Source organism: Belonocnema kinseyi, chromosome 10, assembly GCF_010883055.1.
Source record: "Belonocnema kinseyi isolate 2016_QV_RU_SX_M_011 chromosome 10, B_treatae_v1, whole genome shotgun sequence".
Classification (NCBI taxonomy): Eukaryota; Metazoa; Arthropoda; class Insecta; order Hymenoptera; family Cynipidae; genus Belonocnema; species Belonocnema kinseyi.
In genome coordinates, this window is record NC_046666.1 from 31,203,199 (window position 1) to 31,221,792 (window position 18,594).

The following is an 18,594-nucleotide window of genomic DNA, read 5'->3' on the forward strand; positions in this document are numbered from 1 at the left end:
GACTCCCTGCCTCCTAAAGCTCCAGTACGAATTAACAACTTACTTTTTCACCTCCACAAGTACCCTGGCACGCATCAACCACAGACTGTTTCTCCTCCGAGTATACTACAGATTCATCTAGGATCAACCATCAACTGTTTCATTACCCTGCTTACTGGAACTCCTGCACACATTAGCAAACACACTTTATACGTGCTCGCCTACTGAAAATTTAGCACGCATCCACTACTCACTGGTCCGACTCCCTGCCTCCTAAAGCTCCAGTACGAATTAACAACTTACTTTTTCACCTCCCCAAGTACTGGAACCCTGGCACGCATCAACCACAGACAGTTCCTCCTCCGCATGTACTACAGATTCATCTAGGATCAACCATCCACTGTTTCATTAACCTGCGTAATAATAATCTTAGTTTTTTTAGCTTTTCTTTTGAATAAGAAATGTTTTCTAAAAATATCTCAGTAAAATACTTTTGTCAGAGCAAAATTTATTAAAGTTTCAAAATTTTAAAGAACTTTAAGAACTTGTAAGACTAATGCTTTAAAGAATTTTAAGTAAAAAAAGTAAGAAAAATGTTTTGTCACTGATCTGCTCCAAAGTGCAATTTAAAAATAAAAAATTAATAAATAAAATTACCACATTTTTTTAAACACTTAATTTTATAGATAAAATTGCAAAAACTATTTATCAACGTTGATCTAAAAGAATACTTAGTAATTATCTCTTTTTTGTATTGATATTGTTTATAAAATATCCGGTAAAAATTTTCAAAATCTAATGTAAGATTTTTCACCTTATACACAGCAAATTCGGAATTGCTTCAATTTTAAATTATCTAATTTATCAAAACCCAGGTAGAAATATTTTATATTTGAATGATTTAAATTGTTTGATTTGAACGATTTTTAAACTTTAAAAATGATAAAATTCTGGATAAATTAAAAGAAAGTGTAGAATCGAGTATAGGGAGTATAGCACATTTTTCTTTTATTTCTAAGCAAATAACATTGCTATGCATATTTGTTTCAAAATTAACATTATAATCAAAAATTCGAAATTTATTCAAATATTATTTTCAAAATGCCTATTTAAGAAAGAATGTATTGTTATAACTCCAAACCCACAAATTAAACATGTGAATTAAGAAGGGGCTGTTAAAGATAACAAACCATTGCAAAAAAACGAGTCTTCTAAAAGGACAATGCTTCATCATTTCACATGAGGTGCTCATTCAAAAAATCAGTATTGTTTTATAATACAATTTTTATCTTCTAAATAAAGTATATAGAGGAGAGTGGTCCTAAGTCGGCACTTTTCGTTAAACCGGCATCCTCGCGTTCCTCGGAGTTCCAGTAGAAGTTTCCCACTGGGCACAAAATTTTGCGACGTCTTTACGACGTCGTTACGACAACTTTACGACATCCTATGTCCATGTCGTTTCGCTGTCTTTACGTCGTCGTAAAGACATCGTCAGATCATGCGATTTATTTACGATATCGTAAAGACACCTTAACGACATGGACATAGGATGTTGTTAAGTTATCGTAAAGATGTCGTAACGATGTCGTAAGACGTCGCCAAACTTTGTGCCTACTGGATTATAACCCTCGGGGTTAGTGCCGTTGAGCAGAATCTTATGTAATTTTTGAATAACTGCTAAAAATATATCATTCAAGTCCAAACAATTTAAGTATTTAATATTTATGCGAAATTTTATTTATTTTTAAATTAAGCTAGAAGAAAATCCTTTAATTTGATGTTTGAAATTTTTGCGTGCTATTCACGTATTTCAAGAATTTATTTGTTTCACAAGTGCCTGAGGAAGTAAATATGTTTCCACGCTCTTGTTTTTTTCTCATAGCATTCTTTTTTCTCAAACTTAGGGGGGGGGGGCTGCCTGAAGTAGATCCGCCCGACCTGTTTTAAATAGGATTGGCGCCACTGGTTTCGTGAGTGTAATAGCCTGAAATATGTAAAGATTCCCCAGTGGGCACAAAATTTAGCGACGTCTTTACGACATCGTTACGGCATCTTTATGACAACTTTACAACATCCTATGTCGATGTCGTTTCGGTATCTTTGCTATATCGTAAAGACATCGTCAGATCATACGACTTATTTACGATATCGTAAAGACACCTTAACGACACGGACATACGATGTCGTAAAGTTGTCGTAAAGACGTCGTAACGATGTCGTAAAGACGTCGCCAAACTTTGTGCTCACTGGGTCGTAGTAGTTCTGAGTCGGCACCAACCAGGTGGCACCTTTTTCTTGCTAGTTTTGCTATTTGTGTTACTTTATTTTGTTTTGTTTCAATTCCATGTCACTTGTCTCTTGTTTGGATTTTCATTTTTTCTTTCTTTTTGAGATTCATGTTTTAAGGATTTTTATTATTGCAATGGAGAAATGTTTTCTTCCTATAAATAAATGTTAAAAATATTTTTTATTATTTGTTTATTGTAACTGGTTTAAATTTGTCCATTTCCTTCTAAAAACTTACATAAACTGCCCTTTTTCTTGCATTTAAACGAAAAAAATTAGGTGCCCTCTCATGTCCAGGGGGTGCCCACTAAGGACCACGCTCTCCTGCTATAATAAATTAATCTACCCCTATTAATTTTTTCGTTTACTTTAGCAAGCCTTTAAAGTTGTGTGATATAGAAAATTGATAAATGAAAACGAAATTAAACAATAATTTTTTAGTAATAGGGTCATTGAAAAGAAAAAATTATTTTTTTTCCAATTATTTAAGAAAAGTTTTCATTAAAAAAATTTTATATAAAATGATTTGAATTTTATTCAAAAAGAAAAATTTTCAATGAATTTTGAAGAATGAAAGAAAAATGAAAACTTCGAATCATTTTAAAAGATATTTATGAATTTTTTAAAATCCAAACAGAATTGGAATATTAAAAAATTTTAAGAGATTTCCCAAATTTTATCAAATATTTTCTAATCTCTTTTGAACATCGAAAAGTCCTTGTATTTTTGAAAATCCTGTGAATAAAAAAAATTATTTAAAATTCACTTGATTCTTTTTAAAAATTTTCAAGCACCTTTCTGAATATGGTTTAGAATTTTCAACACCTGCTCCCTATTGTTTACACCTATTTAAAAAAAAAAAAAGATCTGAAATTAACAAAATCGATTTTCTATCAATTTTTTTGTTAATCTTGAGCAAAAAAATTTTTTTTACTTTCTTGATATATTTTTGCACGTCAATCCATTATTTATCAAAGCATTAAACATTATAGTGCAACTTGCCTTGTTTTTCTATTAATTTAAATTTTTTTTCGATGTTATTTTTTTAAACAAAATTGATAAACAAATTCACATATTGGCAATTATTTAGTGAATATACTGCATTTCTTTTGCAAATTCGACTATTGTCATCCTTTCAGTGGTTCATTGCAATTATGACCCAACTTTAATATGTAAGAGTTATTTTTTATTTAAAAAATGCAATTAACAAATACATAAATTTGTCAGTTTCCATTAAGTCAGAATTGTTCATTCTTTAAACTAATTTTAAGTAACAAATGCATAACTTTGTCAACTTTCACTATAAATATTTCGCTTCTTTCGTTATATAAACTAAGTATATCTTCCATATAGTTATGTACTGTAATATATTTTTATTTAGCCAGAATTGTTTATTATTTAAACAATTTCAAATGAGCAAGGGCAAAAATTTGCCAGTTTTCCCTAGAAAGGTATCGCTTTTACATACAATCGACTAAAATATTTTCCTTATGGCTCTGTATTATAATTTGCATGTAATAGACAAGAACTTTTAAACAATTTAAACAATTTTAATTAACAAATGTATAACTTGGTCGATAATCACTATAAAGATTTCATTTTTTTTCCTCTAAGTAAACTGAGTTTATCTTCTTTATATTTATGCCCTGAGACGTATTTTTATTATAAAATAATAGGTTGTTATTTAAACAATTTTAATTAACAAATTCAAAACTTTTTCAGGTTTTACCAGAAGAAATGGGTTTTTTCCTAAATAGGCTCAAATATTTTCTCTATAATTTTGTGCTATGATTCATTTCAATTTGGCAAGAATTGGAATTTCCTGTATAGGTCTTTGAATCATCAAATCTTAGTCATTGTTTCTACATTTAAGCAAGACGCCAGAAGATTAGACCCAGTACGCTATATGAGTTAGTTTAGAGAACTTAAAAAATTATTCTGTAGACATGTTTTGATTCGCACAATGTTTAGATTTTTATTATTTTTTACCCTATTGGTGGTGGTGTCAACAGTACACCATGGTGAGTTTTGTTAATAATATTACATATATTTATTAAAAATATATTTGTCATTAACTTAGAATATCTTTTTCGAACAAGCTTTCCGAAACAAAAATGTTTTCCAATCAGTTAAAGTATTTTTTTTTCTTTTGACCCAAAAGATATAAGACGTTAATTGGTTGTTGGATTCAGTTCTAAATGCGTTATCAAAACATAATTAAAATTAATTTTTATAATGCTTAAATAAGAATCCAGATTAAAAATAAAGATTTTTATAAAAATAAAGATTTTTATAAAAATAATATCCCTCGTGAAAAAATTATACCTATAAATGTGTCTAGTTAAAAAGAAAATTCAGTAAAAATTGCAATTAAATACTAATATAAAAACTTTCCTTCAATTTTTTATTTCTGTAACTAATTCATTTTAGCCAAGATTTTTTTTTTAAAGTTTAAAGGACCATTGCATTAAATTAGGAAGACTGCAGATTATTACATTTTTTAAATATAAATTATTTTTAATTCTAATTCCAAAAATGTTCAAAACCCAAAAGCATGGTGTAATTAAAAAATGTAACCTTATTAATAATATTTTTATGTTCTTTAATTATGTTTATTTTCAAAATGGGATTGGTGAAGAGGCATGGGCAATGGGAATTTGAAAAAGGAAAAGGGATTTTAAGAATTTGAGATATTGAAATTTAAATATAAAAATGCTTTTCAGATTCCAATTTTGTATTATTCATTTTGGAAATCTTCTAAGGCAATATCAAATAATTTTAATTTACCTTTAAATAACTCAATATAAAAAATTCGATATCACTTTTTTTTCAAAACTGTTTGTAATTTTTTTGTAAAAATTCTGATCTTTATTTTCAACAATTATTTAAGAAAGCCAATTACTTTATTTTATTTTTAACAATATTTTTACAAATACAACGGAAAAATTGTTCATTTGAATGATATGATTTTTATCTCTGAATGAATCTCTTAAATGAAGGAATTGTCAGTAAAAACTAATAAAAACAGACTTATGAATAAAAATATTGTTTTATAAATTGTTTTTATAATTATAAACATCTTAAACAGTTAAAATAAACATTTTAAGCAAAATAACGCAGCATATCATAACAACTTTTTAAACTTGGTCGAAAAGTCAAAAATTGAAATTTGGATCGCATACAAAATAATGAAAATTCAAAAATTTCATTTTGCGGTCAAACTATCCAAGATATGAAAAAATTGGATCTAGTAAAATCGTGCACCCTAAAAAATCTACAAATTTGTTATCAATCTATTCTTTTTAAGGCACATAGTTTTTGCTTTATTCGTGAAAGCAGCATTATGAATAAGAAATTAAATTTTTTGACAAACCACACAAGCTACATAAATAAATAGTAAGTCAAAATTCTTCATTAAAAAAGAGCTATAAATTTGTCATCAGTGATTTTTTTAAAAGACGTACAGTTTTTCTTTTAATTATGATTACGCTTTTTAAAAAATGAAAAATTTCGTTCACCAATCAAAACATACTAAATATGAAAAATAAAGAAAAATGAAAAAAGGTGTAAAAATTAATACTTTCAAAAGGCCTGTAAAAGCACCTTTTTTAACGGAAATTTTTTTATACTTATCTTTTCTTGCAGAGTTTTATTGATCTTTTTTAATAAAAAGATTCTTCTTTTTGGTGCTATTAATGGTTTTAGGATCCATAAATAAAATACTTACATTTGGTTACAAACCAACAGATCTCCGTCTCCAGATGTGGATCCTTATCGGTATTTTTCAGGGTATTTCAGGGTATTTTTTTTGAGTTTGTTAAACTTATGCGGGATACAAAAAAATGTTAAGAAAAATTATTATTCTCAAAAATATCCAAAAATTTATTTTACATTTCCTTGTGATAAGACGTTTTATATTTGCAACATTCAGCGCCTTCATCTGTAAATAAATGAAAATCCGAGGACAGACGAGTTTAATAACAATTTTTTTTAAATTTGACATGCTCTTTTTTAATTAGAACAATGCGAGAATGAACATACTTTTGTTTCAATGCCATTGCATATTATGAATATGTCCCTAAAAATAAAATTTTTATTTTATTTTGCAATATCTAAATAAGCAGCCCGAGATATGCAATGAGAATGTGTTCGTTGAAGCAGAAGGAGCTTTAACAAAAGAGAACTCACAATAACCAAATGACAGTTTTGGCTGCTTTTAGCTTTAATTTTAAAAATCCTGCGCACAAATGTGAGAAAATCAGAAAAACCGAGCGCGTAGCGCGAGGTAAATAAATTATCAAGCGCGAAGCGCAGGAACCAACACTCGCGCGCATAAACTAGCAAACGAAGGGTGCCGCGCTCCTAACGCGCAATAAGAATCTGGAAATACAGTGTTAGTTAGAAAACTACGCTTATCCGAAAGCAGATAATTTTTATCTCGAGGCGGGTAAAAATGATCGGCTTTCGGATAATTGTAGTTTTCAAAGGTTTGCAGCGTGTTTATCCAAGTTTAGATAAATGATTTCTCGGAAATTAATTTTGGTGCAACTGATTATAAAAACTGCACGATAAATCCTGAAAATATTATTTATCTCAAATTGGATAAAAACGCTGCGACGGATAATTTGTATTCGCCTGAGGATAAAAATGATCTGCCGTCGAATGATTGTAGTTTTTAAACGTTTGCAGCGATTTTATCCAAATTCAAATAAATTATGTCCCGGGGATTAAAGGTGCAAATAAAATTTTGGAGATTTTTTGTGCAGTTTTACTAATCAATTATACTTTTAATTGAATAGAAAACTGCACAGTAAATTCCTGAGATATTATTTATCTTAAGTTGGATAAAAACGCTGCGACGGATAATGTTGATCTGCGTTGTGATACAAATTATCCCACGTCGGCTAATTGTAGTTTTTAATTGTTGGCAGCATTTTTATCCAACTTCCAAATATTAATATTTTGGGGATTAATTGTGGTGTGATTAAAAAAAAAGTAGACACTAAATCTTAAAGATATTATTATCTGATGCTGGATAAAAATGCTGCAAACAGTAAATCCCCGGGTTACTACTTATCTCAAGTTCAATAAAAACGCTAAGATAGATTATTTGTCTCCGCCTCGTGATAAGAATCATTCGTCATTTGATAACTTTTGTTTTCAAATTTTTTCTGCGTTTTTATCCAACTTTAAATAAATAATATCTCGAGGATTATCTCTATTAATAATATATCGGGAATTGTTTATGATATTTTTTCTAATCAATTAGACCACAGTTATTCGCTAAAATACTATTTATCTGAAGTTGGATAAAAACGCTGCAAACGATTAAAAACTATAATTATCCACAGTCTGATAATTTTGATCACGAGATGGATGAAAATTATATGCTGCAGCTTTTTTTATCCAATTTGCGGTAAATAATATCTTGAGGATTAACTGTTCAGTTTTTATAATTAATTACACCACAGTTAATCCCCGAGATATTATTATCTGATGCTGAATAAAAACGCTGCAAACAGTAAATCCTCGATATATTACGTATCCCGAGTTAAATGAAAACCCTACGATAGATAATTTTTATCCATCTCGCGATAAAAATTATTTGTCATTTGATAACTGTAGTTTTCAATTCTTTTCTGCGTTTTTATCAAACTAGAAATTAATAATATCTCGGGGATTATCTCTGAAAATAAAATATCGGAGATTGACTCTGCAGTTTTTCCAATCAATTACACCACGGTTGATCACCGAGATATTATTTACCTGAAGTTGAATAAAAACGCTGCAGAAAATCACGAGGCAGATGAATATCATCCGTGGTCAGATAATTGTCGTTTTCAATTTATCATTTTTATCCGCCTCGTGATAAAAATTATCCGTCGTTGGATAATTGTAGTTTTTAATTGTTTGCAGCGTTTTCATCCAACTTCAAATAAATAGTATATCGGGAAATTACTGCGATATTAATAATTGAGGTAAAGCAGCCGATTCTTGAAAAAATGGCCGATTCTTGAAAAAATGGCCGATTCTTGAAAAAGTGGCGGCCGTGGAAAAATATTTTTTAAGAGAGATTATCTCTTTCAGATACAATGCTGCCAGCTACGAGAACAGCTATAGCTGATGGTGTAACAACAGGAATTGTGCCTTACCATGTGGCTGTGTTTCAAGTGAACGAGGATAGATACTCTTTTGTAATTTGCTCTGGCAGTATAGTATCAAGCCGATTTGTTCTAACTGCAGCTCAATGTTTTCATCAAACTCAACAAGTATTTCCAATAAAAATACGAGCAGGATCACCAAATGGAGAATTCGGTGGATGTCTGCACAAGGCAACACATATTATTCGACACAGTAGCTACAAGAAATTAGCGAAAAATAGTTTAGCAACTGTAAACGACATTGCTTTAATTAAAGTGAATAAGCCGTTTAAATTAGGGCCAAATATTGCAATAATTCCTCTTTTTCAAGAAGAAACTCCAGCATACATTTATGGTACAGCCAGTACATGGGGAAGGGCTGAAGGTCTTTCTGCTTCTTTAAAAGCAGTAAGGGTAGAATTATGGGACAAAGTGGAATGTGCAAGGTATTACGAAAGTGTTCCCTTTCCTGAGGGCCAAATTTGTACCGGAAATCCGCGGCAAAAAAGTTGTCATGGCAATCTCGGTGGACCTTTAGTGGTTAATGGTACTCAAGTAGGAATAGATATCTGGGGTGAATCAGTATGTTGGCATGGTCCTCTGGTTTATACTGAAGTCGCGCAATACATATCATGGATAAATTATTACATATACGAACAGCTAGAAATGCAGGATTAAATACACCAAACTCTCGCTTTCAGCCAAGTGTCGGGGGTTTCCTTCAAATGGCCTTGGACTGATTTTGGGGTGATAGAAACGTAAACAGTGAGGGCCGCCTGACTCGTTTCCAATTGGAATATTTTTTTATATACATAATGTCGCAACCCCTCTCGTTCTACTTCCCTGAGAAGCTGCGTGAGCCAGCAGTTCCAGAAAGACCGAGAACGGGGTGACTGAAAGCGAGAGTTTGGTGTACTAGGATCAGAATTATTAGTACACTGTAAAAAAATGTATTCTATGGTTGGAATCATTAAGATACTAAACCCAGCGAAGGAAACTGTACATGATCCCTCAAAGCTACCTGTACAGGATCCTATACAACAACCTGTACATGATCTTGCTGAAGAACCTGTGCCAGATCCTGCAAAGCAACCCGTACATGAACCTGCAAAGGCACCTGTACAAGATCCTGCAAACTAACCTCTCATGATCCTTCAAATAAACCTGAATGAAAGCTAAACTTTGAATGATCCTGTACAGGATCCTTAACAGAGAACCTATACTGGATCATTTAATAATCCCTTTTCTGATGCAGGTTCCATTGCATGATTATATACGGTTCTCTTTCCCAAATTCCTACACAGATAGCTTCAAGGTTACCTGTGCAGAATCGTTTCTAAGAACATGTCCAGAATCCTTTGAGGTTCCCATAAAGCAATTTTTAGCTGGGAAGTTTAAAAAATGTTATTGTAAACGGTTGCTTGTCAGTAGAAAATTGTATGTCACTTTATTAATACGTGTAACATTATTACACTATAACTTGGATTTAATTTCTCTGAATTTACTGCGTTCCAAGTATTGATTCCGAATCTGGATTTAATTTAAAGACCACTGAAAGCAATGGTCAAAGTCGGAATTAAATGCAAGTTCCAGTGTACTTGTAATTTACTTAATAATATTACTATAGTAACCAGTGATATTAGTATTAATATTAAATGTAATAATAATAAGTTCACTAAATAATATGAAATTAATAAACAAATAAGGGATCATTCAAAAATTATGTTGAATCTGGATTAAATGGTTTTGGAAACTTACAATTTTATTATGTCTTCAGGACATAAACTGTTTCTATGTCCGACAAATATGGTGTAGTACAAATTTAAAAGTTTGTAGTCTGAAATAAATAAAAACAGTAATATAAAAAAAGTTTAAATGAAATTTTTTTTATTGCTTGGAGGGTTCATCTACTGTCGGTAAGGTTACCAACTCTGATTATATAGCAGATTAATTTTTTTTAATTAAGTTTGAAATTTTCGAATAAGAAGATTATGCACTAAAAAAAATTCTGGTTGGATAAACCAGAATTCTGGTTAATTCAACTAGAACATAGTGTTAAATATGCCCTTACTATAAATTTTGGTTAAAAGTATCAGAAGTTTTTGTTTGACAATTTTCTGGTTAATGTTGCCAGAAATTTGGGTAAATGTAACCAGAAGTTCTGGTTAGGTTAACTAGAAATATACAAATTTAAAAGTTTGTAGTCTGAAATAAATAAAAAATGTGTAATGAAAAATTAAATATGCTTTCTGAGAAAAACTTCTAGTTTTCTAACCTAATATTTTAGAAGTAATAGGAACTAGTTACAATGTTTATTTAAACTAGTATCCTTTATTATGTAAATTATTAAAATTCCTATTTACTGTAAGAAATTACAACTACTTTTGGTTAAATGTTCATACCTGACAGTTCAAAAGTCTAATAATGAATTTTTTTTATTGAAAAATGTTCGGTTTCAAATGTAAGGATCCTTTTAAAAATTAACATTTTTGCGTTGAAAATCACACTTTTTTGTAGAAAATTCGTATTTACAACTCGAAAATTTAACTATTTGGTATAGAATTCAACTATTTTGTCGAAAATTAAACAGATTTATTAAAAATTAGGTTTTTTATTTCAAGATTGACTATTTTAGTTGAGAATTGATTCCTTTTATTAAAAATTCTTTTTTTTTAATGAATATTTTAAACTGAAAATCTAACTAATCCATTTTTTAATAAGAGTGTGAATTTTTAGTAGTAAATTTATGTTTTTAATGTTAAATTCAACTACTTGGTTAAGAGTTAGACTACTTTCTTGAAATTTTATTTTTCAAACTGAAGATTAACTATTTGTTTTAAACTTCAATGTTTTTTAATAAACGTTTTAGTAGAATATTCATATTTTCTGATTTAAAATTTGGCTTTCTGTCTTAAAAATTCAACAATTTGGTGGGAAATTCAACTGCTTTGCATAAAATTAGTATTTTAAATTAAAAATTAATTTTTTATAACTGAAAATTAATTTTTCTTCGAAATTTTACTATTCTACTTCTAGTTCAAAAGGTGCCTTTTTTAGCTAAAAATTAATTTATTTGTTAAAAAATTAACCGTTTTTTGAAAATACAATTTCAAATTGAACATTAATTTTCTTGAGTGCAAATTAATTTTTTTCTATCGAAAATTAAATTATTTTGTATAAAATTTGTTTTCGTAATTCGAAATTCATTTTTCAAATAGAAATTTAGCTATTACATTGGTGGTGAAAATTTAACTTTTTAAATTAAAAAGTTGATTTTTTGGTTTAAATTCCTTTTCTGGTTTAAAAGTTTCAAATTTCCACCAAGGCGGTACTTCCTTAAAAATTAATTTTATTTATTAAGGATTCATAATTTGATTTAAAATTAACTTTTTAAATCAAGATTCATACATTTAAGTGAAAAATTAATCTGTTTTGTAAAAAATTCTTCTTTTTGGCTTGAAATTTTTAATAATTTCGTAGAAAACTTTACTATTAAAATTCAACTATTTTGTAGTAAATTCACTGTATTTTTTTAAATGAAAAATTACTTTTTATTAATTTTTATATAAAGAATTTCATGAAAATGGTACACAAAATTTGCAAAATTTAATCATGAATTTTAAAATGTATGTACTTTGTTAAAAATTCCTCCTTTGTTGTAAATACTTTTCTTCGGCAAAAAAGAAAATATTTCGTTTAAAATGTATTTTTTTTTAGTTGGGCATTTAAGTATTTTGTTAAAAACTCGCATTTTGGACTACATTAAACAGTTTTTTATTTAAAATGAAAGTATTTATTAGTTCAAAAATTAACTATTCCATTTTTGAGTTGAAAATTCACCATTATAGCTTAAAATTTTAGCTCCTTGGTTTAAAGTTGAACTAGGCTCTTAAAAATACATTTGATTGAAATTCATCAATTTTATTTAACATTCCTTTTTTTTGCATTAAACATGCAACAATTTGGTAAAAAAAATTAAACTGCGTTTGTTATTTAATTGAAAATAATTTTTTTAAATGAGTATATGTAGCAGAATTTAAGTTGTAAAGTTTTAATTTTCGTATCGAATTTTAAATAAATTCTGAAATGCCTTAAATTTAAAATGGCCAATTTTTTATCTTTTCTTTAAATTGAAATTTGTGTCACCTATTGCTTCTATATACGGTTTTATTTTTATAGCTTCTGGAGTAATTGAAAAAAATGTTAATTTAAAAAATATCTGTTGAATTGAATAGGGCGAATTGAACGGAATGCAATAGAACTGAAAAAATCAATAAATAAAAAAATTCAAATAAATAAAATAAAACTAAGTGAATTTAGAATAATTTTAAGAAAATGAGAATAATTCGATTAAATTAATAAAAATTTTGAATAAGAGAAACTATTTTAAACTACAATTCGGTAAAATGAAAATGGGAGAAAATAGTAATTAGGGAAAATAACAATTAATCCAATATTTATACGAAAAACAAAGACTGACATAATGATAACTTGAAAAAATGAAAATTAGGCAACATGGTAATTCAGAAAAAAAAATATTTAGAGCAGTCTGATGTTATTTAGAATAATTTGGAATGAGTATTTTCATCTCTAATTCACATATTAAGACAAATCAAAATGCCCTAAAATAAAAATTAAAACAAGTTTTAATTCGAAATAATAAAAACTATGAAACACGATCATTTTAAAGAAAGAATTCAAACGCTAGTGCAAAAAATAAAAATTAGATAAAAAAAAATAATGCTAAATATGATATTTTTTCTTTTAAACGTGAAAAAGATAGAGAAGATAGTTACAAATTAAAACTGAATTGCTTCAAAATGTTGATCGGTAACCTGCATTAACTATTACGTCACAGAGTCGACAGCGGACAAAAAATAAAAAATTTCAGAAAAAACCGCAATTATCTAGCATTACTATAGGAGAGAATTTTATAAATAATAATTTGTTTATACAATGATGTTTCTTAATTTAAATTAATTATAAACCCACTTTTCGTGAATTGGAGGGAAAAATTTTTAATTTGTCAACTAAGTCTGCTTTAATTTAAGTTTACTGTCACTTTGAGATTGTCAACTTCTAAATCGACTTTCTGAAACCCAGGTCAATTTTTAATGTAACATTTTCGACCTCACTTCGTCAATACTTCAGCTCGATTGTAAACTCTTATTTCATCTGCAGAAACTTATTTTGATTCTCTAGAGTTCTTTTGGCTCTTTTGAAAATTTCTGATTTTGCTAGTTATTAGTTTACTCAATTAAAAGGTATACAAAGGAAAATTTTTAACTGTCAATGCTTATAATTACAAATTCTAAAATTTGAACGATTTAAATGTGTAATTATTTCTTTTTTCTTATTTTTATTTTCATTTATTCACTTCGGACCGTTTTATTATTTATATTCCATGGTCAACTATCATAAATAATAAAATTCCATGTTTTCTTTTTGTTTTTTACATCTGTGTAAAACCAACGAATATGGAAAATTAAATCATACTTCGATGACTTCCAGACCATTGACTGATTCAATTGTCTGAAAGTCGACGACATATGCTTTAATAATTGAAAAAAATATATTTCTAAATAGAAAGCTTTCTTCAAAAATATGGATTGTATTAACAAAAATACAAACAAAAATTTTTGAAAATCGAATTTTTAATTTTAAAAAATTAAAAAGGAATTTAAAAATTATTCAGTGCTGAACTAAATCCTGCAAAGTTTGTGGAGAAAATTTAGGGAGAAAAATTTTTTTTTGAGGAGCATTGTTTTTCAATTTTTCACGGCCAAGTCATAATTCAAAGAACAATCAGTATTTTCGAAAAATTCTTTAATATTATTATTTTATTATTTTATTTTAGTAAATGGACTTTATATATTTTAGAAAAATAATTTTTATATTAAATTCATAAATTTCCTATTTTAAAGACAGTAATATAAAAAAAAGTTTAAATGAAATATTTTTTTTATTGTTTGGAGGGTTCATCTACTGTCGGTAAGGTTACCAACTCTGATTATATAGCAGATTAATTTTTTTTAAATTAAGTTTGAAATTTTGGAATAAGAAGATTATGCACTAAAAAAAATTCTGGTTGGATAAACCAGAATTCTGGTTAATTCAACTAGAATATAGTGTTAAATATGCCCTTACTAAAAATTTTGGTTAAAAGTATCAGAAGTTTTTGTTTGACAATTTTCTGGTTAATGTTGCCAGAAATTTGGGTAAATGTAACCAGAAGTTCTGGTTAGGTTAACTAGAAATATTTACTAGACAGTCTTCTGGTAGCTTGAGAATACAACGTTCTGGTCAGCATAACCAGATGTTCTGGTAAATTTAACCAGATGTTCCGTTAAACTCAACCGGATATTCTGGTAGATGTCGATTTTCGTTTAATGAATTTCAAAACTCTTCTAACTTCATGGAGTCTTTCTAACCCCCTCTGAAATTAAAAGGACTACATGTTACATTTTCCTAAAAAAAATAGTCGAACAACAGTTTCCGACAACAAATTGCACGCAAAGAAAGGTTCGGTTGCTATAATCTATAGGTGAATATAATATGCAGTAATAAATGGCGATAGATACAACCCAGTGGGCACAAAATTTGGCGATTTCTTTACGACATCGTTATGACATCCTATGTCCATGCCGTTACATTGTCTTTACGATATCGTAAAGACATCGTCAGATCATAAGACATATTTACGATATCATAAAAACGACTTAATGACATGAACATAGGATGTCGTAAAGTTGTCGTAAATATGTCGTAAAGATGTCGTAAAGAGGTCGTCAAATTTTGTGCCCACTGGGAACACTCGAAGAAAAAGTAGCGTATTGTTAATGCGTTCTGTTTCGGAAACTATTCTTTAAGACTATTTTGTTTGTGATTTTACATCAAATACATGCATATCACTTTTTCAGTGCCCACATTGTCGAACATTCACTTTATTTATTTTCACAATGTTAATATTTTAGAAAATACTTTCAAAGGCACCCAAAAAATGTGTGCCTGGTTTGGAAATATTCCTGTAGCACTAATGTTTAAACATATAACACGCAATTTCTTCTTATAACACAACTAAATTCACGGTTTACACTTATATAACTGAAAATACAATTAACAAATCGCGATTGTTCGAGTATTGGACATTTACGCTAAAAAGTCAATTGACACATCCAGCAAAATGAAATGAGAGAAAATAAATATTTCTGGAAATCGACAAAAGATGGCGACACTTCTGTTACCAGAAATATTAACCAGAACAGTTTTAACCAGAAAAAATCAACCAGGGTTCATTAACTAGAATTTTCTTATCATATTAACCATAATTTCGGATTAAAATAACTAGAAATTTTTTAACCAGACGCGTCCAGTAATTTTCACTAGAACTGTTTTTTGAGTGCGACTAACCTAATATAGGTAAAATACCGGAAACGCGTAAAGAAAGCGTTCGTAGCGAAATGTTGTACGAATTCATTTTCTCGGTCTAAGATGGTTTTTCTTGACTCTGGGCCATGACTAAGGACCGTTGTGAAAAAAAGGACCAATTTAGTTGCTGAGCATTTTGCTCCAGCGATCATTTGACTCTCGAGATCATAATGATTTTCCATTCGGATCAATTTGATCTCATTTTTTGGTTCATTTGTCAGACTAAACAAAATGGCCGCCAATTATTGGCGCCGGTGTCATAACAACATAACCTAAAAATGGTATCTAACCGCATGTGAGTGACAACTACACTTAACAGGCGAGGGGCCGTTCACTCTAGGAATCGGTGATTCTCCTCACTTAGAATGGATTCAGAATCAATGGCTCGTCAAAAGATTTTTCAGAAAAGTGTGGGAATCAGCTTGATTCGGAGCCTGTAAAGTTGTATTGCTTCTCAGCTGACATGCTTTTAAAATAGATGAATTCAAATTAACATTGTAAAGTTCAAAGTTTAAGTTTAGCTCTGTGAAATTTTAGGGATTCAAGGCTTTCTGTTTCAAATTGTTTCGTTGTGAATATTCTATTTTTATAAATGTTTATTCTAAATAAACAGTCAAAAGTATTAAGCTCCTGAACAATTTTTATTTTCTTTAATTACAAAATTTTAGTTTGAATGTGTTAAAAATGAAATATTTAAGACTGGAACAATATTTTAATATTATTTAAAATCTAATAAAAGTGTTGAATATAGTTAATACGTTTTTAATCGGACGTTTGTATTTATTTACCTACTGAATTAAATGGAAATAGTACAAATTTATAACGTTAATACCTGTAAATTATTAAATGTTAAAATATATTCAGAATTCAGTTGAATTTCGAATTCTTGAACTATAGTTCCATTTTGAAAATTATAATTAGTTTTTATTTACAGAAGTTTTTTGTCAACAAATATTTATTTCAAACTCTTTTCTTTCTGTACTGTATAAATCTTTCAAACTGCATTTTAAAAAATGTTCATAATTTATATCATAAAATGGTTTCATAATTGAAAAAGTCAACAAATAAACTTAACAAAATGAATTCACTGCCTTTTCCGCTTTTCCTAGTCTCCAAAAAATTCCCGATCATTTCTGGATTTTCCTGGTTTCCTAGTTCAGCAGGCCACCCTGAGAAATACATGTAATTAAAAAGGTTACGTAATCGGGTTAAAAATATCTACCGAAGTAGGATCTCTTAATTAAAAAAATATGTTTCTAGATAAAGAGCTTATTTAAAAATGTGTATAAAAATTTTTTTTATTACAAAATACCTATTTCAATTTATTCGTTTATACAACTTTTATCCGATAAACTATTGCATTATTTTATATTTAAACCATTATTTAAACATATATATTTTCAAAAAGTTCCCTAATATTAATATTTGATTATTGTATTTGAGTAAATAAATAAATAATTCGGGGTTTTCATATTTCGACAATTTTAGAATTTGGATTATTTTATTACTAGGGGATTGTTGGTAACAAAGTAAATACATTTAAAGATGTATGCGATTACATGCCTTGAATTTTGTTGTTAATTTTTTTAAATATGTCCATATCAATATTTTTCTATCTCTGTTAACCTAGATTCCTTTTTTATCTTTTATAATCTCCTCTTCTCCTATTTGCTTTTCAACCTCAATATACGGCTACCTTTTTCAATCCTCTTCTTTATCTATTTATGACAATGTTTTCTAATTTCGGTTAATTTAAATTTCCGTCTCTATTTTTCATTTTCCTCCTCTTTAGGACAGTCTTTACTACATCTTTTTACGGTAATCTTTTTTTATTACCCTCTCAATCAAAATTCCCTTTGTATATTTTATAATCTTCACTTCTCTATCTCATCCTATCCTTTATCCACTCACGTTAATGTTAATCTAAATTCCTGTGTATCTTTTTCAATCTCCTCTTCTCTTCATCATGCTTCCCTTTCATCTATTCATATCAATATTTTTCTATCTCTGAGTGAACCTAAATATGCGTCTGTCCTTTATGATATCCTTTCTTGTACCTCATCCTGTACTACATCTCCCCAGGGGGCACAAAATTTTGCGACGTCTTTACGGCATTGTTACATCTTTATGACAACTTTACGACATCATATGTCCATGTCGTTACAGTGTCTTTACGATATCGTAAAAACATCGTCAGATCATACGACATATTTACGATATCATAAAGACGACTTAACGACATGGACATAGGATGTCGTAAAGTTGTCGGAAAGATGTCGTTACGATGTCGTAAAGATGTCGCCAAATTTTGTGCCCACGAGGTCTCCATATTATTCTTTTTCTATATCCTTTTCAACCTCAACGTATACAACCTCAACATCCTTTACAATCATCTGATTTATCTATTTAATATAACAGTCGAAAATTCAAAGAAACTGGTATCAAGTTATAAAAAACATGTAGAACGCATGATGAAGAACTTTTTATTACTTAAGACCAACTTAAATTATGAATCAACTACGCGTTTAAAAGCCAAATTTTTTATTCCTTTCAATGTAATTTACATGTTTTCTATTGATATTAGGTTTAGACATGAAATAGTGGAATTGAATCAGCATACCATTTTAAGTATTTTTCGTAGAATTTAGGTTTGCACAATGCGATCTGTCCGGGATCCCAAAGAATATGTGTGCCAAATTTTTGTGCCGATTGGTGTCTAAAACTGTGGATTTGCATAGGCATCATCCGTTTTAGGCCACTT

General features: G+C 28.9%; 2 protein-coding genes across 3 annotated transcripts in view; both read left to right on the plus strand.

Moving 5' to 3' along the window:
• The window catches only part of LOC117181551, a 79,657-nt gene that overhangs the window by 29,073 nt on the left and 31,990 nt on the right, over positions 1-18,594 (plus strand). The window lies entirely within an intron of this gene.
• Positions 4,063-9,129, plus strand: LOC117181553 (trypsin delta-like). The gene is made up of 2 exons (XM_033374374.1): positions 4,063-4,286; positions 8,353-9,129. The coding sequence occupies exons 1-2, from the start codon at positions 4,229-4,231 to the stop codon at positions 9,081-9,083; spliced, it is 789 nt and encodes a 262-aa protein (XP_033230265.1). The 5' UTR covers positions 4,063-4,228; the 3' UTR covers positions 9,084-9,129.